Raw genomic sequence first — 21719 nt, 5'->3', positions numbered from 1 at the left:
GAAGTTATATTATGGATTAGTAAATTAGTACGTTAGTAACGAATGTCCCGAATCTGTCAGAGACAGATAATATTCTAAGTCATTATGGGAACATCAATTAAACATTGAAATATTAAATGATTAAGTTATCTGTAATCAAGAACTCTCTAAAGTTTACAATAAACTCAACAACCAGGGTCGCAGTGACATGTAATGGTTGTATTACATAGTTACTGAATTGTAGGCAAACTCAGAAAAAAGTTCTTAAGAACTGATAACATTATTGTATAAGTTGTATTCTACATTATTATACAGTAAAGTGTTATTGGGTCATTCAAGATCAAGGAGACTCTGACACTACAGTAAGGTTACTGTCAAGGGTCGCTGTGACTTGTAACTATTGAGTTACTAGACAATAACATCACGGAGCATCATGATCACCCCAAAATCAAATGAGGAAATTTTATTTCATATGCACTACCGTGCAGTAGTCATTCTGACTGATGGTATAACTAAGTTGTTAACTAGCTAAAATAGTGTAATATTAGAGAACTGAAAAGGTTTGTTCATTAAAATCAAGGAAGATTCTGAGTCGACATTGAGATAAGTAGCCTAGTCATTCTGACTCGTGAGCTAATTGAATTGTAGCTCATAGGCTTGACACTGTAAACTCATTAATACATCCTCAACCTTTAAATGAAAATTGAGTTTATTAAATCAGTCTCTTTAAATATAGTCAACTGTAATTAATTGTGAGTACAGACTAGGCTATTACTCAGTTGACACTAACTAAAATCCCTAAACCTACCTAAATAAATGGTTTAAATTTCTAACCTACCTAAGTAGAGGACTATGCTAATTGTGATAACTCACTAATTCTTAGTGGAGTTACTGGAGCTAAATTGTGAGCAGTAATGTACTCAAATTAACATTGGGAGCTGTATTGAGCTCGTGAACAGGGTGAGCTAGATTGAACTCGTTAACATTGTGAGCTATATTGAGCTCGTTAACAGTTAACAGAGTGAGCTATATTGAGCTCGTTAACATGGTTAGCTATATTGAGCTCATTAACAGAGTTAACAAAGTGAGCTATATTGAGCTCGTTAACAGGGTGAGCCATATTGAGCTCGTTAACAGTTAACAGGATGAGCTATATTGAGCTCGAACTAACGAGGTGGAGTATTGTAGCGTTCAATTATCATGGCGAGCAGTATTGAGCTCGAATTCGCATGGGGAACAATAAAGCACTCAATTATTACGTTAATTCACAGGTGAGCTGTAAGATCAGCTCGGGTTATTAGTGCAAGATCCTTGTTGAAGAATAGCTAAACACGGAATCTAGGCAGATTCTCTGGTGAGCAGTGCTCGAATTAGCGCGGGGAGCATTGTAGCGTTCAATTATCATGGCGAGCAGTACTCGTATTAGCATGGGAGAACATTGAAGGGCTCAATTGTTATGCTAACTCATGGTGAGTTATATTGAACTCGAATTAACGAGGTGGAGCATGGTAACGTTCAATTGTCATGGCGAGCAGTACTCGTATTAGCATGGGGAACATTAAATCGCTCAAATATTACGTTAACTCACAAGTGAGCTATATTGAGCTCATTAAGCATGTTAAGTAACAATGCTGATGGTTTAATGATAATACATTAAACAAAGGGAAACCTAAGGTTGCTGGAAATTTAATTACTGCCACGATTAATCCTATTCAGAGATAATTTGTAACATTTTCCCAACCTAAACGTTTCACGGGTTATTAGTTCTCTGTAGATTCACTTACGTATTGGTAAGTTTGCAAGTTTATTCGTGCTGCGCTCCTACAATAATTAAGCAGAAACGAAAGAAAAACAGCTCAAACAAAATTGATGCAAGTATTTTTCACTAACTCTTAGTGCAGAAAACATTGAATTAATAAGGTTTTTCTTGGCAAACCTTAAGAGCAGGTATTTTGTACCTTGGTCCCTGTGAATTTATAATTATAGAAGTTGCTTGATAACTTCATAGCATTGCTAAATTTAGGAAATGCTAGATGCATTGAGTGCTAGATTCTCTAGCCTAATATTATTGATTACCTAGGAAGTGCTAGATTCTCTAGCCTAATATTATTGATTACCTAGGAAGTGCTAGATTCTCTAGCCTAATATTATCAATTACCTAGGGAGACTGAGTGTGGTCAATTATTACTTGTCGAGAATAATTCCAGGTCTACAGTGGATTCAATGGCTTGGTCACTGTGACTTGTACTTGTTTAGGTACGGACCACTGGTTTTCCACTGAGAGCTATGAAACATCTCGGCAAATATTAATTGTACTACATTCAATCTGGATTTATTACTCAGCTGTGTTTCTCATTTTAGCTGGCTACTAGAGAGTTGATTTACTGCTGACTAATTTATTATTGTTGGCAGGCCTAGGCTTGTTCACATTCAGAACTTTACCGGTAAGTAAGTAGCCACCTGCAGATTGGAGAATATTCATGCCAAATCGTTTAACATGTCCAGTTATGAACTGGTAATAGTAGTCTGCTCCAACTAGTACATCTACATTGTTAAGGCGGTCAGACGTTAACTTGTTGTCAGCCAAACTAATTTCACGTTCCTGCAGGAAGTGGGCTGTGTACCCCAGACCCTTAATATTTAGGTCAAAAGGTATTTGATCTACAACAATGGCTTGAATAGCCTTGACATGACTACCTAGTCGTACAAGCGGTTGAACTACTGAGTATTCTTGGGGTCCTCGATTTATCATGAACCCTGACAGGTTTAATTTTACCTGTCTGATTGGTTGTAAATTGAGTGTCTCTGCCGCTTTTTGAGTAATGAAAGTTTTCTGGGATCCTTGATCAAATAATCCACGAGTGGTAATCTTGGCTCCTTTGTTCTTTACTTGAAGTTGGGCAGTAGGCAAAGTTGCATCCACTTGAGATGCTGGTGAAATTACGCTGTACACATCTCGCACCTTGCAGCACGGTACTGGTGTAAATTCTCTACCTCCTATTCTAGGATTGACATAATTTGTCTTGACAAATTTCCACAGTGCAGCATGATGCTTGCCCCTTCTACACCTATTGCAGGTGTTCAGTGGGGTGTCACAGCTATTAACATTATGTGATTTGAGACACCTAGTACATTTGTGTAACTGTTTGAGTCGTCTGACTCTTGTGTCTCTATTAGGGTAATTAGTACATTTGTACAGAGAATGTTTTTGATTGCAAAACAAGCATATTTCCCATCCTACAGCTCGTTTAGGGGTTACCGGTTTGGGTAAAACAGTAACTACAGGTTGTGATGGTTTTGTTGTTTGCATTTGCTTGTTATTTATTCTCTTGTGAGTACTTGATGTACTCTGGGGAGCAATTACTGGGCTCCTGGGAGTGCTCATTGGACTATTAGGTCTCTTAGGAGCACCTGTGGGGCTCTTGGGCCTTACTGATGAATCAGTGTTTGACTTATTGTTATTATATCGATTATTAGTACCCTTATTACCTAGTGACAGTGTCACTTTAGGAGTTCCAGGTAAGAAAACTGATGTGGGCACAGTTTCGGTGCATTCAGAAGAGGTATTAAGTGCCTGGTTTGCTGAATGATTGCTTATATTTCGCAAACCTGCAAATATATCCTGCATTGACAGGACATTACCATTCTGGTATACATATAATTTATTGAGTGTGTCGCCAGACAATTTTCTCTGGATGATAATTTTAGTCATCCACTCAGCAGTTGGGTGATTCACCTCTTTACTGAAGGAATTTAACAGTGACTCAAGCTGAAAGCTAAAGGCTTGTAAAGAGTCAACTGATTGTTCTGGTGGAGATAAATCTAGTAATTGGTGTACAAGGTTTATAACAGTCTTCTCATTGTTAGCACTTGCTCTAGAAGGCTAGTGTTAGTAATTATGACCATTACTTGTATTGCTCAAGGCTTCTTGCTTAGCCTCAGCTTTAATTACAGCTTCGGCTGCTGCTGCAGCTTTAGCTTTATCATTTTCTGGTTCAGATTCACTGATTATTGCAGCTTCACTAAGAGTTTCATCTGTAGCTTCACTTGTTTCTCTGGGTTCCTGTGAGGAGCTAGTTAATTCAGTAGCCTCATGCATTGAATTTATAGAATCCAGGGAACATTGAGAAGAGCTGTCTGAAAATTGATCAGACTCTGTAAATAAATTATTACGTGAAGTTGTATTAGATGAGATGGTAACAAATGAAGGTTGAACTTCAGTTGTTGATCCTGTGTAGTGATCAGTATTGATTAGAGGATTCTCCTCATTTTGAGGTAGCTCAAGTATTTCATCTGAGCTGGGTGCTTGCTTGAGTGTAGGTCTACTACAAAAATGTTCTTACCACTCAGGAACATTTTGTGTCGCAAGCACTTTGTTATATTGATCTAACTTGTTTTGAATTATATCTTCATAGTCGGCAAGATCAGATTCTATCAGACGCAATTCGTCTGGGTCAGTATTACTGACAAGGAGTATGTTCCTATAAGACTCGATTATAACCTTTACATAGTCATATTTTTGGCTAGCCACCTTTGTGGAAATTTTTAGCCTGAAGACGTCAATTGAGTTAGTTCCTAAACAGTTGTCACATTTGTCAAGTAGTCTTGACAGGTGATCTTGAAGACCTCTCAAGATTCTTCCAGTGTTTTCTGCAGTAGCCATTCTGGCTGTAAGTTTAAGCTTTATAGGGCTTATATAGCTACTTGGACAGCTATGGTACTTGCTCCTTTATGTAGAGCAGGTATAATTATTGACAGCCTGATATTTTCTTGAGGCTGATTGTAATTTACTTCATTTAGAGGATAGCTACCTACCTAATAATAAACAACTAAGATTTGAGTGGTGCCTTGGTATCACTACAGGTGTTCCTTAGCTTAGCTCTTCAAAATCAACCTTGGATGGGTAGTGAACTTACAGTAACATTCAAAGATGTACATAGAAATATGTAATAAAATATAATTACACAATAAATGGTTAATCCCACCCATTAGGGTCAGCACTACATAAATTAATAATGCACCAGCACTGTCTAACAGTACTAGTTAGGTAATAATCCTACCTATTAATGCAGCTAATGGTGTAGACAGAATTTGTACAAATCTTAGTACCGTGTCAGTCTGAAATATCCTACCTCTGTTGGGTTGGCATAATAACTACAATAAATGTGGTGCAATAATGTGTAAATAGTGCTATTTTTTTGGATTTTGTAATTTTATATAATATATACACTGGTAGAAATTATGTGTATAAGAAATTAAATGAACACAAGAGTATTAATTGTGTTTGGCAAGTATTCTACAGCTGTAAATAATATTTAACATCTGAATGTACTTCCTAATTGTGGAATATAATGTTATCAGGGTTAGTAATGATTAATTGATTTATGGGATCAGTAATTTGTATTAGTATACTGGATCCTAAAATGTTAATGAATTCACTGACTTGAGTAAATCAGTAATTATGGATTGAATTTAGGCTATAATGGACAGTCTACTGACAGCCGTAAATTGAAATATTTGTGTAGCTCTCTCTGTCAGGCTGATTTGATAATAACCCTTTAACAAATCAATTTGGGATAAATAATTGGCATTACCTACTGCATAATGGTTAACACATAATTGGAGTTAGTGATTAATTGATATATATTGGATTGTATCCGGTTCGAAGGACCAAAATGTTGGATTTCTGGGGCTTGACTCATATATTCAATTATTTGATTATTGTATTTAAATAAATCAAAGGACCACCCACTTTTGAGAAAAGAGGCAAAACGAATAATAGTGATCATTAGAATGACACTAGAGAACCAGTGTCTATGGAAAATAATTTAATGAATAATCAATTGAAAATAATGAATAGACTGTATTATTAATTAATTAAAGTCAAAGCCTCAAATATCAACATGGGGGGGGGGGAATTCTAGAAGTTCATATATATCTAGGAACCAGTGTGGTTTGTCACTAGTTCATTGTTGAGTTAGTAACATATTAAATCCAAACTACAATAGATTCAAAGATATGATAAGTCAAATTATGAATATTAAAGATTATGAATTATTGAGCAACAGTAAGAGCAAACACATTAATCACCAAATCATAATTTCTGGCAATAATTTATTCACTGTAAAGATCCTATATGAATTATATGGAAATCAGTAATAATCTTAGATAAATTTGTACGAAATAAATGTCTTATCTGTAAGACGATTTCTGTAACGCCATTTCGTCATTCGTCCTCGTGGTCACAGGATCCCAATAAAGAAAGAACCCGAGGTGAATATCACGAATGAAGAGAATCAACTTGATGACTCCTCGTATACACGCTGAAATCAGAGAAATTTAAGTAGCATTTGAATAGGCAAGAAATTATTTCAAATATTCATGAAAACTGAGAAAATGTGGAAAATCAACTAACGTTGTGTATTAGGTATCCATGCTGTATAACGACAGACTACCCACAAATATACAATCTAGGATGATGCATCAAATGAGAATGGTATACTTAACATGAGCGTATCAAATACTAAGGTCTGCCGAAACCGCGTCAGCCAGTCCCAGACGTCCACTGCTGTGTGCGCGTAATTATGGGCTGTGGCTTCAATTGTTGACGCATTATTAACTGGCAGGGCACTATAGAACACGTGAATAGGTAATTGTTGACTATTAACGGGTATCAACGTAATTCTTGTCGATAAAAACTCCCCAGTCACTACCACGTGTCTCTCCACTCTTCACGCCAGGGATGCCTCGTGTACAATGGCATCTTCGCCCTCCCTCAACCTATCTTTCGCATTCACCACAGAAATTATTAATCACGGATAATTCTTTTCTGCGTAATTATGGATGTAATACGTTAATGAGAACTGGGTTGCAATTATAGGGACTTAAATATTATTATATTCTCGTTTAATGGTGTTAAACGAGAAATGGAGAAGATTTTTATTCTCTCCATAGCATTCGTATGTAACAGATAAAACTGCTACTTGATAATAATTTCAGTTAATAACTCTCGGTTTTAGATTATCGGGAGTCATATTATCCGTAGGTAATTATTAAACGGAATACTGATAGTTTGAGAGAACCACATTCAATTCTCTAACACATTGGTAATAAACGTGTCTAGATAGACATTATCTGACGCAATTTTGTTACTCGATGACGTGAGAATTCTAGCACTAATGCGCAGATAAAATAGTTAATTTATGTTGACACTACCGTTAGTAAAATTAGTAACTACTGTAGTTAGTATATAATGATGATGATGTATTATAATACAATAGTAGTTAGTGTTTGAAATTTCCAACAGGACTGTTACGGCCCTCTCGGGTCGCAACCGGGTTCTTTCTCTGCTGTGGTTAGAGGAAGGGTATCCGGCCCCAAGCCAGTAGTGGCTTTCAAGGGATGTGATCCGTAACGCAAATAACTTAAAGGGGAAGGGAGACAAAGGCAAAAAAAACTTAATAATATAATTGTCACCATCACCATAAATACTATATATCTTATCACACGGGGGGGGTATAAACTCTATTATATACAAAGTAGTCTTCTTCTGAAGACGCGGAGTGTTCCACGGTGCTCGACAATGCTAAGGTCTTGGTCCTCTTGTGGCCTCACGACGAATCCTTCGATTCTCTTGAGTCTACACAGGCCAGCCAAACCACAGTTCCACTGGGGGCACCGTCGTGGAGGGCGTCAACCACAAGTCCAGCAGGTAGCTTGCAGGTTCCAACCAGCAACGCTGGTTAGGCCACTCCACGACCGATACTAGGGTAGCGAGCCCTAGTCAGGAGCCTCGTGTGATCCCACAGACCACTCTACTCTCCACAACACCCCAGTGGTTAAGCGTCTCCACCAGTCAGTCCCGGGTACGACAATCCTTCAGCTGCCACGTCACAGGCAGGCTAACACCACAGTGTTCATCCGGGGGGTGACTCACAGCTGCTGCAGCAAATACTTGGAGACAAGACGGCTGCTGTGGGTAGACTGATCCAACGTTCGTTACAGCAGTCCCAGGTCGACTCTGTAATCAGACACGTCATCAGTTCTAGGGACACTCTAGGGCACGTCACTTACCGGCTCAGACCCAAACGCCCACCTATCCACTCCATAGATGGCGTTGCTGTCTAAGCGCCACCTCACCAGAGGTCAGCAGCGGCTGTGTATGAGCTGATCAGGACGGGAAACTAGCCCTTGTGGCTGGTATTTCCTGTCCTCACTTGATGGCGCCGTCCATTTGGAGGGGGTTTCGGGAGCTGACCCACAGATGGCGTGGTCGTCACTGCTCCGTGCTCAGACGCTGGGCTCGGGTCCGTAACACCTCCCCACCAAAAGGAATTTGGTTTGGGGTTCTATAAAGAGAAACACAAACCAAATTAGTACGGGGACACAACTCCAAATGGACTCACGTACTCTAAGAACTGGAATGGCGAGGCTGTCTTGTCCACAGAACTGTCCTAAGGAGAAACCCTGGCACAAAGGGAACTTGAAGATGGAAGGCAATGACCTGCCTGATGTAATTTTCCACATCTCCACTGCGATGTCAAGCAGGGGCATATTCTCACATCTCTCGAGTAAGGATTGGTATCGACATGATCTGGGTCGACTCGACACTTCCCTGTGTCGTGACACCGATGATGGCTGATCACAGACGGCATTTCTAGTACCGGTCCGGTAGTCCTTCAGGGAGACGGGAACCTGGAATACAGGGGTTTGATAATTTAGAGTGACAGCGACTGTGGGTAAGTCAATACTTACTGCGTACTCGCCTACTAGGCCCACACCTAGTTCCAACAGAGCTGCTTGTACACCGCAGATGGTGTCTGCTCTGCCACCGTCAGGTCGACTAACGTTCCGTATAACGCTGCATCTAGGCTCAGCAATCACGCGGGGGGTGTCAACCTGTCGGAAACAGTCACTCATATTATCATATCTCGTACCTCCTGTATCTACCATCACCTTCCAGGTCCCTCCTTTGACTGCAACACTCGCAGTGCAAATCTCCAATCCCTGGGATCTCTTCACGATGTTCATGGGAGCCATCATCCGTCGGGTCGTCCACTGGTCCTTACTGAGAGCATACACGAGAATCAAACAAAATACCGCTAGGAAACATTTGGTCAACTGAGGGATAAGCTTCCTGAACCTGTAATGTCCATAGCCGGCTACATCCATTAGCCTGGTTTGGACCAAAGAGGGCACTAAAACCTTCGCACATACCTCACATACCTCCGACGTCTGGGGAATCTATGGCCGGTTCAAAGAACGCTGTACCTTGCCATACCGCAAGTACTCATCTGCCTTCACTCAAGACTCGTTGGTATCCGTGGGTGCTGGCACACGAGACCTCTCTTCTCGTTCAGTCGCTTCTGCCATCATAACCTCATGCTTCTTGTCGGGAAACGATTCAGGAGACTCTGCTAGAACGTTCTCAATCTGTCGGGTAGAGGACAAATTAAACATATTATTTAATTCCGGGTCTGTCTGTACCTGGATATTACCGACGCCTGCCGTTACCTCGGACCTTGCTGTTCCGGCTGACTCGTCCGCGACCTTGGGATGATTGTTGCTCCAATCTGTCACCAAGTCGTTGGCTAGTATCACGTCAATCCCATCTATAGGCAGGGTATCAACTACTGCCAACGCACATGTGCCGCTGAAGTAAGGCGAGTCGAGATGTACCGGCACTAAGGGGGCGATATACTGCGTCCTAGGAAACCCAACCAGGACAACCTTTTGTCTCCCGTCTACTCTCACTCCCTCGGGTAACGAGTTTTTCATGATCAGGGACTGGGCTGCTCCACTATCTCTGAGCACTACTACTGACCTACCAGTATGATCACTCGATACATACCCGCCTGAAGTGTGAGGGGCGAACAAACTTGGTCCTTCCTGCGTAGTCGTAGACTGGCTTCCTGCTGGTAGTGTTACGCAGCTCATCAGCATCACCTCCCTACGTGGGCTGTTACCTCTTCTGCCTCGGCACATAGCAGCTACATGCCCTTTCTGCCCACAAGTCCAGCACACCATATTCCTCCTCGGACTCCGGTGTTTCGGACTGCCTTTATCTTCCTTTTCAGTGGAAGCTACTTCTTCACTTTCGTTTGTACCTTGTGCCTCACCTTCCTGTTTTTCCTTGGCTTTCAAATGCCGGTGAACCTTGGACAAGATCTCCACACGGGAATCACTGGCGCGTATCTTTATCTCCAGGTAGGCACTAACTAAGACGAGTTCTTGTTTCCCCAGATATTTTAATCTGGCAAGACAGTCCTCCCTGTTCAGAAAAGCCTGAACATCGTCCAGATCGTCGATGGTCGATTTTTCTACCATCGTCACCGAGATGGAACACTAGCACTTAACACACCGCTTCACTTTAGCACTTAGCGCACCGAGCACTGTTCTACATCAATATTGCACTTTATCGCACCTAGCGCCTCACTTACCAATATTGCACGTAATGACCCCGGGCACCACACTACACAATATTGCACTTAATCACAGCGAGCACATCGCTCTACAATATTGCACTGAATCACACCGAGCACCACACTACACAATATTGCACTTAATCACAGCGAGCACCGCACTGCACAATATTGCACTTAGTCACTCCGAGCACCGCACAGGACGTATAACGTCCTAATACTCACACACAGGGGGAATTATTTACAGGGATTACGCCACTTCACCACCCCTGTCAAACATACTTGACAAGGGGTCGGATCCCGCTGGGGATGCCAATTATGTTACGGCCCTCTCGGGTCGCAACTGGGTTCTTTCTCTGCTGTTGTTAGAGGAAGGGTATCCGGCCCCAAGCCAGTAGTGGCTTTCAAGGGATGTGATCCGTAATGCAAATAACTTAAAGGGGAAGGGAGACAAAGACAAAAAAAACTTAATAATATAATTGTCACCATCACCATAAATACTATATATCTTATCACACAGGGGGGGGGGGTATAAACTCTATTATATACAAAGTAGTCTTCTTCTGAAGACGCGGAGTGTTCCACGGTGCTCGACGATGCTAAGGTCTTGGTCCTCTTGTGGCCTCACGACGAATCCTTTGATTCTCTTGAGTCTACACAGGCCAGCCAAATCACAGTTCCACTGGGGGCACCGTCGTGGAGGCCGTCAACCACAAGTCCAGCAGGTAGCTTGCAGGTTCCAATCAGCAACGCTGGTTAGGCCACTCCACGACCGATACTCGGGTAGCAATCCCTAGTCAGGAGCCTCGTGTGATCCCACAGACCACTCTCCTCGCCACAACACCCCAGTGGTTAAGCGTCTCCACCAGTCAGTCCCGGGTACGACAATCCTTCAGCTGCCACGTCACAGGCAGGCTAACACCACAGTGTTCATCCGGGGGGTGACTCACAGCTGCTGCAGCAAATACTTGGAGACAAGACGGCTGCCGTGGGTAGACTGATCCAACGTTCGTTACAGCAGTCCCAGGTCGACTCTGTAATCAGACACGTCATCAGTTCTAGGGACACTAGGGGACGTCACTTACCGGCTCAGACCCAAACGCTCACCTATCCACTCCATAGATGGCGTTGCTGTCTAAGCACCACCTCACCAGAGGTCAGCAGCGGCTGTGTTATGAGCTGATCAGGACGGGAAACTAGCCCTTGTGGCTGGTATTTCCTGTCCTCACTTGATGGCGCCGTCCATTTGGAGGGGGTTTCGGGAGCTGACCCACAGATGGCGTGGTCGTCACTGCTCCGTGCTCGGACGCTGGGCTCGGGTCCGTAACAAACCCGATTTATACCCCCCCCCCCCCGTGTGATAAGATATATAGTATTTATGGTGATGGTGACAATTATATTATTAAGTTTTTTTGCCTTTGTCTACTGAGAACATCACCGGGGGACCTGCTGAGGAACATCACCGAGGGACCTGCTGAGGTACATCATCGGGGGACCTGCTGGGGGACATCATTGGGGGACCTGCTGAGGGACATCACAAAGGGACCTGCTGAGGAACATCACTCAGGGACCTGCTGAGGGACATCACCGAGGGACCTGCTGAGGGACATCACCGAGAGACCTGCTGAGGGACATCACCGATGGACCTGCTGAGGGACATCACCGAGGGACCTGCTGAGGGACATCACCGAGGGACCTGCTGAGATACATCACCGAGGGACCTGCTGAGGGACATCACCGGGGGACCTGCTGAGGGACATGATCGAGGGACCTGCTGAGGGACATCACAAAGGGACCTGCTGAGGAACATCACTCAGGGACCTGCTGAGGGACATCACTTACTGGTCTCGGAAGCAGTGTTGAGCAGTGAGGACCCAACGAGGGTTGAGAAGGACACCGCCGCAAAACCAGGAGATATTGAGCTTGGGGCCCCGCTGCCCCAACAACGCCTGCAGGTAAAAGGTTAACATTACAGTCAGCTGAGGGTGACGTCTCCCTTAACGTTGAGAAGACAAACGTCTTGACGTCTCCCTTAACGTTGAGGAGACAAACGTCTTGACGTCTCCCTTAACGTTGAGGAGACAAACGTCTTGACGTCTCCCTTAACGTTGAGGAGACAAACGTCTTGACGTCTCCCTTAACGTTCAGGAGACAAACGTCTTGACGTGGTACCCTAATGTACCATGGTACATTTGAATGCTATGGTACACTAGGGTGCCACGGTACACAAGGGAGCGATAGTAAACTAGGGAGCCATGGTACACTAGTGTGACATAGTCAACCCGTTCTCGCAAATTTAATAAGTCAATATTGACTTATTAAATATGTGCATAGGTGACATACTTAACATAATAGATACCCTTAAAAAGATTTATAGAAAACACCGACCTTACCTAACCTTGTTAGTATCTTAAGATAAGCATCTTATTGCTTCGTAATTACAATTATTACCTAACCTATAATAGGTATAGGTTAAGTTATAATTGTAATTACGAAGCAATAAGATGCTTATCTTAAGATACTAACAAGGTTAGGTAAGGTCGGTGTTTTCTATGAATCTTTTTTAAGGGTATCTATTAGGTTTAGTATATCACCTATGCACGTAGTTAATAAGTCAATATTGACTTTACGAATTTGCGAGAACGGGTTGCATAGTACACTAGTGTGACATGGTACACTATGGTGCCATGGTACACTATGGTGCCATAGTACTCTATGGGGCCATAATTCACTAGGGAGCCATGCTGCCCTCGGGTGCCATTGTATACTAGGGTGCCATGGTTAACTAGGGTGCCATGGTATACTAGTGTGTCAAAGTACACTATAGGGTGTAATGATACAAAAAGTGCCACACTACACTAGGGTGCCATGGTACACTAGGGACACATCACACTACATCGTGAACTAGGGTGTCATGGTATTCAAGGGTGCCATTGCTATCTAGGGTGCCATACTACACTAGGGTGCCATAGTATAATAAGGTGCCAAAGTAACTAGGGGTGCCAGAGTACACTAGGGTGTATGGTAAAATAGGGTGCCATAGAAAAATAGGGTGACATTGTACACTAGGGTGCCATAGAAAAATAGGGTGACATTGTACACTAGGGAATCAGGGAACATTAGAGTGCCATAGTACATTAAGGTGCCATAGTACACAAGGTTGCTTTAGTACACTAGGGTGCCATAGTACACTAGGGAGCCATAGTGCACTAGGGTCTCATTGTGAACTAGGGTGTCATGGTATTCTAGGGTGCCATTGCTATCTAGGGTGCCATACTACACTAGGGTGCCATACTACACTAGGGTGCCATAGAATAATAAGTTGCCAAAGTAACTAGGGTGCCAGAGTACAGTAGGGTGACATGGTAAGATAGGGTGCCATAGAAAAATAGGGGAACATTTTACACTAGGGAACCAGGGTACATAGGAGTGTCATAGTACATTAAGGTGCCATAGTACACAAGGTTGCTTTAGTACACTAGGGTGCCATACTACACGAGAGTGCCATGATACACTAGGGTGCCATAGTATAATAAGGTGTCAAAGTAAGTAGGGTGCCAGAGTACACTATGGGTGCCACTGTATACAACAGTGCCATTGTACACAAGGATGCCATAGTAAACTAGGAGGCAATGTTACACCAGGGTGCCCTAATACAATAGTGTGCTATAGTTCACTAGGGTACCATAGAAAAATAGGGTGACATTGTACACTAGAGAACCAGGGTACATATAAGAGTCCCATAGTACATTAAGGTTGCTTTAGTAAATTAGGGTGCCATAGTACACTAGGATGCCATGGTACATTAGGGTGCCATAGTACACTAGGGTGCCATAGTACACTAGGGTGCCATAGTACACTAGGATGCCACGGTAAACTAGGGTGCCATAGTTCACTAGGGAACCATATGGCACCGTACAGTGCACCATGGCACTCTAGGGTGCCATGGTGCATTTGGATGCTATGGTACACTAGCGTGTCATAGTACACTTGGGGGCCATATTGCACTAGGGTGCCACGGTAAACAAGGGAGCCATAGTAAACTAGGGTGCCATGGTTCCCTAGGGTCATATAGGACATTATGGTGCCATGGTACACTATGATGCCATGGTACACGATGGTGCCATAGTATACTATGGTCCCATAGTACGCAAGGGTGCCATAGTACACTAGGGAGACATGATTCACTCGGGTGTCATGGTGGATTGGGGTGCCATAATACACTAGGGGGCAATGGTGTTCTAGGGTGACATAGTATATGTCACCCAATAGTATATATATGCACTATAGGGTGCAATGGTAGACCAGTTTGTTATAATACACCAGGGTGCCATGGTACATAAAGGTGTCATTGAACAATAGGGTGCCATAGTACACTAGGTTGATATAGAATACTAGGGTGCAATAGTACACTAGGGTGCGAGTGTACACTAGGGTGCCATAGTAAACTAGCTTGATATGGGGGCACTAGGGTGCCATGGTACACTAGGGTGCCAAAGTACACTAGGGTGCCATGGTACACTAGGGTGCCATGGTACACTAGGGTGCCATGGTATCTAGGGTGCTATGGTACACTAGGGTGCCAAATACATTTGTGACCCATGGTACACAAAAGTCCTGCATCATACTGGAGAACCGTGGGACACTGGGGTACTGAAGCATAATGGGGTGCCGTGGGACACTGGGGTACTGTAGCATAATGGGGTGCCGTGGGACACTGGGGTACTGTAGTATAATGGGGTGCCGTGGGACACTGGGGTACTGTAGTATAATAGGGTGCAGTGGGAAACTAGGGTACTGTATCATAATGGGTTGCAATTGGACACTGGAGTACTGTAGCATAGTGGGATACTGTATCATACTGAGGTGCCGTGGAATACTGGGGTATTGTAGCATAATGGGTTGCAATTGGACATTGGGGTACTGTAGCATTCTGGGGTACTGTACCAAACTGAGGTGCCGTAGATTACTGGGGTATTGTATCATAACGGGGTACCGTGGGACACTGGGGTACTGTAGCATAATGTGGTGCCGTGGTCTACTGGGGTACTGAAGCATTCTGGGGTGCCGTGGGACAATAGGATACTGTAGCTTACTGGAGTGCCGTGGGACACTGGGGTACTGTAGCATACTTGGGGGTTGTGAAACATTGAAGTACTTTAGCATTCTGGGGTGCCGTGGGACAATAGGGTATTGTAGCATTCTGTGGTGCCGTAAGACACTGGGGTACTGTAGCATACTGAGGTGTCGTAGAACACGAAGGTGCTGTATGGAACTGGAGAGCCGTGGGACTCTGGGGTACAGTAGCATACTGTGGTGCCGTGGGGCACTAACGGTTTGCATCTTTGGGGAGAGCCGTGGGTCACTGGGGTAGTGTAACATACTGGGGTACCGTGGGAAATTGGGGTACTTTAGGAGATTGGGGTCCCGAGGGATATTGGAGTACTCCTGGATAATACCTGGAAAGTGTTCTGTGATTTCTTCTAATCTCATAGACGGACCTGAGGCCAGGCTCGACTTGTGATAACTTGGTCCAACATGCTGTTGCTTCGAGCGGCCTGCAGGCCTTCATATCCACCCCAGCCCATTTGCACTTCTTGCAAGAACTTATGTAAGTGCTTCTTGAATGTATCCACCTTTGTTCCGGCAATAATTCTAATGCTTGCAGGGAGGGTGTTAAACAGCTGTGGAACACTGATGTTCAGTGTTCTCTGATCGTGGTACCTTTACTCTTCATTTGTTCTATTCTGCATTTCCTTCCTGGCCTTCAAGTATCTTCCATGATACATGGAAGATACTTGAAGGCCAGGAAGGAAATGGTATATTTCGAAGGAAAAGGTATATTTGATACCTTTCTCGCCTCCTTTCCAATGAGTACATTTTGAGAGCTTTGAGACGGTCCCAATAATTCAAATGTTTTAACGCTTCTATGCGTTCTGTATATGTTCTCTGTATTCCCTCTAATTCAGAGATCTCTCCTACTCTGAACGGGGAAGTGAGTACCGGGCAATACTCAAGACGGGACAGCAACAGTGACTTAAATAGTATTAGCTTTGCTCTGGGGTCTTTGTATTTGAACGTTCTCATAATCCATCCAACATGATTTTGCTTCGAGCGGCCTGCAGGCCTTCATATCCACCACAGCCCATTTGGCACTTCTTGCAAGAACTTATGTAAGTGCTTCTTGAATGTATCCACCTTTGTTCCGGCAAGTAATGGGCACCGGTCGGCCGAGCGGACAGCACGCTGGACTTGTGATCCTGTGGTCCCGGGTTCGATCCCGGGCGCCGGCGAGGAACAATGGGCAAAAGTTTCTTTCACCCTATTTCTGTTACCTAGCAGTGAAATAGGTACCTGGGTGTTAGTCAGCTGTCACGGGCTGCTTCCTGGGGGCGGAGGCCTGGTCGAGGACCGGGCCGCGGGGACACTAAAGCCCCGAAATCATCTCAAGATAGATCCGAAAACTTTATTAATATCTCCCTGCAGTTTTTCAGTGTCTTCTACAGAACAAATTGTAATGTAGATTTTTTTTATTATCTGCAAAAGATGACACGAAACTGTGACTAGTATATTTCTCTATCAGAGATAAGAATAAGAAATAACAGCAGTGCAAGGACTGTGCCTTGGGGTACAAAGCTTCTCACTTCACTTGGGCTTGATCTTATTTGATTGACCGTCACTCTCTGCACTCTGTTTAACAGAAAGTTAAAAATCCAACGCCCAACTTTATCCGATATTCCTATTGCTTTCATTTTATGGGTTACCATTCCATGGTCACATTTGTTGAAGGCCTTTTCAAAGTCTGTATATACATCTGCATTTTGTTTTTCTTCTAAGGCTTCTGTCATTGTCATAGTGGTTGAATAACTGTGACAGACAGGATCTTCCCGCTCTAAATCCATGTTGGAGTGTAGTAGCGTTCCTCGGTGATCTGGTGAGGTGTGCTAATGATGTCAAAGCATCAAAAGCCATTGTCAGCAGCAAAAGTAGCTCCCTCAGGCGATGTAAAAGTAACCTTCATGGTGGCGAGTTGGGGTGTCAGTTTCAGTGATGAACTTAACAGTGACAGCACTCGGTGAAGAGTTCTGGTCGTTGATGCTGGCGACGACGTCGGTGACAGCTATCGCAAAGTCCTGGAGAGCAATGAGAATGACAGGGTTGAAGAGAAACTGTAAGGCTGCGGCACTGCTGAACAACAGTTTGGGTCCTACATCGTCGACAACATCGAGCGGTGCAACGGTGGTTTTGGTGAAGATCAACAGTCAGCAGTCTTGATGGAAGATGCTTTCTCACTATCGGTGCGGTCGGATGATTCGCTCGGAACTCTCGTTGACGACGAGTGGACGTTACTGGTTGAAGATGAGAGGACGTCTACTGGTTGACGACGAGCGGACGTCTACTGGATGACGACGAGTGGTGGTCGCCAGGACGACATCGAGCAACGTGACACGTTATGATCTCCGGTCTCAATATGGGCGTCAGGGATTCCTCTTCAACGATCCAGATTGTTACGACATCCGGGACATTTAACACCTGGGGTCACAGGCAAATGATAGATTGTTTCATCTTCTAGTTGAATCTAGAAGTAATGACTGAGAATTGCTGGGAGTTGGCGGCTCGTTGTGTTCATCGTGGCGTGATGGTTGTCTGGTTCTTCCTACACCAGAGGTCATTGGAAGACGTTGCTGTGGTTATCCTCGATTAGGGTCTAAATTCAAGCAGCCTATCGGGATTCTGAAGTTTGGCAAACACTATTTGGTTACCCATAGTTCACAATATGCCTGACGCGTATTGTGTTGTATGAGGTCACTGGATGAGGGTTCCGATAGTCTTCCAGATGGTTCTCTACGTATTCACCTAGTTATTCTTGCGGGGGTTGAGCTCTGCTCTTTCGGCCCGCCTTTCAACTGTAACTAACTACTAACTAATTTATTTATTTATTTTATTCCCCCACCCCACACACACACACACCCAGGAAGCAGCTCCATAACAGCTGTCTAACCCCCAGGTACCAAATTACTGTTAGGTTACAGGGGCATCAGGGTGAAAGAAACTTTGTTTCTGCCTAGTCCGGGAATCGAACCCGGGCCACAGAATTACGAATCTTGCTTGCTGTCCGCTCAGCTACCAGACCCCCAAACACCATATGTGGGATGGTGATGAGGAGGTCACCAAGCATATGCATGACCCTGTTTATCAGCCACGAGGCACAGCAGCGTCAGCCGCCAGCCTCATGCCTCACCCTTCACGGGGACGATTGACTTATCCATCACTTTTTTGTACATTGGTTAATATTAGGAGAAGACGACTTTTGACTCCCGTTAGGAGGCCCAGAGCTTTCCTCTCCCTCAGCTTATACTAAGTTCTACTTTACCTTCTACTTCATCCAAGAACATGAAACAACAATTGATTAACAGCGGTCCCAATTACGGCTACTTGAACAGGGGCAAACAAGAATTGTCACTCGTTACCGACTGGCATCCATTGAGTAATTCCCGACCAGAGCATCAACTTGAACATGTGCCGTCGAAACCCTCAAATTCAGCAACAATACGCTGAGAGTTTACCGTAGTCATAAACAATAATGAGGACATAGAAATACTTGCAGGTTGGTAAGGGAGCTATAGTAATTGCTATAATTATTGACCTCTCCTAAATTGATGAGCGAGGGAACAGAGCACCAGCTTCCCTTCATGTTATGGGAAAACCAAAATTTCTTTACGATGGTCGTCCCCTCTCTTCATCACCAAGCTGACGAGCCATATCATCTCGCACTCGGTTCAGAAATTAAAAGAGTTCTAACGGGAGACGTTGAGAAATGAGACTCACGTCCCTATTGAGAGACAAAAGAGAGCATATAATGACTGTGAGAAGTGAGGATGAGAGATCTGTTGTAAACATTGAGATAGGAGACAGCATACTGTGAGAGGTGATGGTGAGAGCTGTGCTGTAAACATTGAGAGAGGAAGCAGCATACTGTGAGAGGTGGTGGTGAGAGCTGTGATATAAAGATTGAGAGAGAAAGCAGCATACTGTGAGAGGTGATGGTGAGAGCTGTGATGTAAACAATGAGAGAGGGGGCAGCACATGGTGACTGTGAGAGGTGCTGGTAAGAGCTCTGTTGTAAACATTGAGAGAGGAGGCAGCATACTGTGATAGGTGATGGTGAGAGCTATGCTGTAAACATTGAGATAGGAGGCAGCACGTAGTGACTGTGAGAGGTGGTGGTGAGCGCTGTGCAGTAAACATTGAGAGAGAAGAGAGAGCACATGGTGGCTGTGAGAGGTGGTGGTGAGACCTTTGATGTAAACATCGAGATATGTTTATATAAAACATTGAGAGCTGGTGTTCATGTCTTATATCTCAAGTACCAGTAAAATATAATCAAAATATTAAATTTTTTAAAGACGGACAATGTATCCAGCGCTAATTAATTTTATTATCATTTAATTATGAAGATCACTGTTGTTCACAAAAGAACATTAATTTTCTTTTACAATCTAAAATATTAAATTTGATCTACTTGATTGTATCACATTATGTCAAGTGTGAAACCTGAGGTAACAAGTCAATCATCAGAGAAGACGCCATGACTTCTCGTCTATCGAACTTTAATTACCTTTCTGCGGATAAAAACGTCTGGTAGAAACTAAAACTCTACAAAACGAGGGCCACCCACCATCCAGGGCCAGGCATTGATCTTCGCTGTTCTTCCACCCACCACCATTGGCTTAGCGGCTGCCACTCTGCTAGAACTGGTTCTAAAATCCAAAAAAATTGTTCTAGGATTGCTCACACCACATTCTGGAAAATAAAATTGCTTGTTTATATGAATTTTGAAAGAGCAACATTCTTTCAAATGATGAGATTCAATAATCAGATTTCAGTGTAATAAGCTGCTGTCAAACATGCCACAGAAAATTGAATGAATCCTTAGTCACCAAAAAACTCACCAAAATTAATTGTTGGGGAGGAGATGTCCAGGACGGGAAGAGGCACACGGTCCTCACTAACATTGCCTGCAAAGTTAAAGCTCATTTGTAAACATTTGGAAAAGGTTTATAAATAAGCATTTACAACGATATGTGATGTTTGGGGGAAATAACAAAACTGGTCACACAGTAATGAGAATTACTTAATTTCAGAAATTAAGTAATTTCAGTGTAATAAACATGCCACAGAAAATTGAATGAATCCTTAGTCACCAAAAAAACTCACCCAAATTAATGGTTGGGGAGGAGACGTCCAGGACGGGAAGAGACACACGGTCCTCACTAACATTGCCTGCAATGTTAAAGCTCATTTGTAAACATTTGGAAAAGGTTTATAAATAGGCATTTACAACGATATGTGATGTTTGGGGGAAATAACAAAACTGGTCACACAGTAATGAGAACAAATTATTTACTGCTCTATGTGATGTCAGCTAGCAATCTACAATATGTGACATCACTGATTATGTCTGAATTAAATATCTGAGCATGTTTTTCACTGATACGTGAAGATGTGTGATGCTGGCAGGCCAACCATTGCTTGTTACATAACTGATATGTAAGAGTCTGTCAACCACTCCTACTAGACCACAATGTTTCACACTGTCATTTGCTCCAAGGATTTTGGGTATGTTGTAATCTTCAACAATAAAATTATTTATTGTGTGGTTTTATGTAATGATGTATTACTTGTGACAAATGGGATTGTGTAGTGTGGTGTTATATTTTCCTACAAGTGGGTTGTATCTAGGTCTATAAAAGAGAATGTTTTCCTGTCTACGTTTTGAAGCCAGATGCATGGGGCTATCTTGAGATGATTTCGGGGCTTTAGTGTCCCCGCGGTCCGGTCCTCGACCAGGCCTCCACCCCCAGGAAGCAGCCTGTGACTGCTGACTAACACCCAGGTACCTATTTTAGTGCTAGGTAACAGGGGCATAGGGCGAAAGAAAGTTTGCCCATTGTTTCTCGCCTGCGCCCGGGATCGAACCCGGGACCACAGGATCACAACCCCAGCGTGGTGTCCGCTCGGCCGACCGGCTCCCCGATCTCCCATGCCGGGCTATCCTCAACCAACTTCACAGTGGCAATGGTTTGGGGAAAGGAATAAATATTGACTGGGCAGCGTCGCCAGAATTCAAGAGGAAATAAGGCAATAGGGTCACATTTTGACCCCAAGACGATTTTTGGCCCTATCTGCCAGCACCACCTGCTTGAGTTGTAGCTAAATATTTAAACAAAAAATTAAAAAATATATATTATATAGTAATATGCATCTTTATCCATTGATCCCGGGAAAATTACCAGGAATATTCTGCTGTTCATACTT

The 21719-nt window shown here is 43.5% G+C and overlaps 1 protein-coding gene across 1 annotated transcript in view; it reads right to left on the bottom strand.

Annotated features, from left to right (window-relative positions):
• LOC123747816 (venom protease) overlaps window positions 1–21719 on the bottom strand; it is a 469133-nt gene that overhangs the window by 85977 nt on the left and 361437 nt on the right. The window contains exons 3-6 of the mRNA XM_069319452.1: window positions 20619–20684; window positions 20354–20419; window positions 20080–20204; window positions 12243–12349 (exon numbers count right to left, since the gene is read on the bottom strand). Of these exons, the coding sequence (XP_069175553.1) occupies window positions 12243–12349; window positions 20080–20204; window positions 20354–20419; window positions 20619–20684 (364 nt within the window). The remainder of the gene's footprint in view (window positions 1–12242; window positions 12350–20079; window positions 20205–20353; window positions 20420–20618; window positions 20685–21719) is intronic.

The sequence above is a fragment of the Procambarus clarkii genome, chromosome 93 (genome assembly GCF_040958095.1).
Source record: "Procambarus clarkii isolate CNS0578487 chromosome 93, FALCON_Pclarkii_2.0, whole genome shotgun sequence".
NCBI classification, from domain to species: domain Eukaryota; kingdom Metazoa; phylum Arthropoda; class Malacostraca; order Decapoda; family Cambaridae; genus Procambarus; species Procambarus clarkii.
The sequence above is the reverse complement of the archived record's forward strand: the minus strand, read 5'-3'. Positions and strand labels throughout refer to the sequence as shown.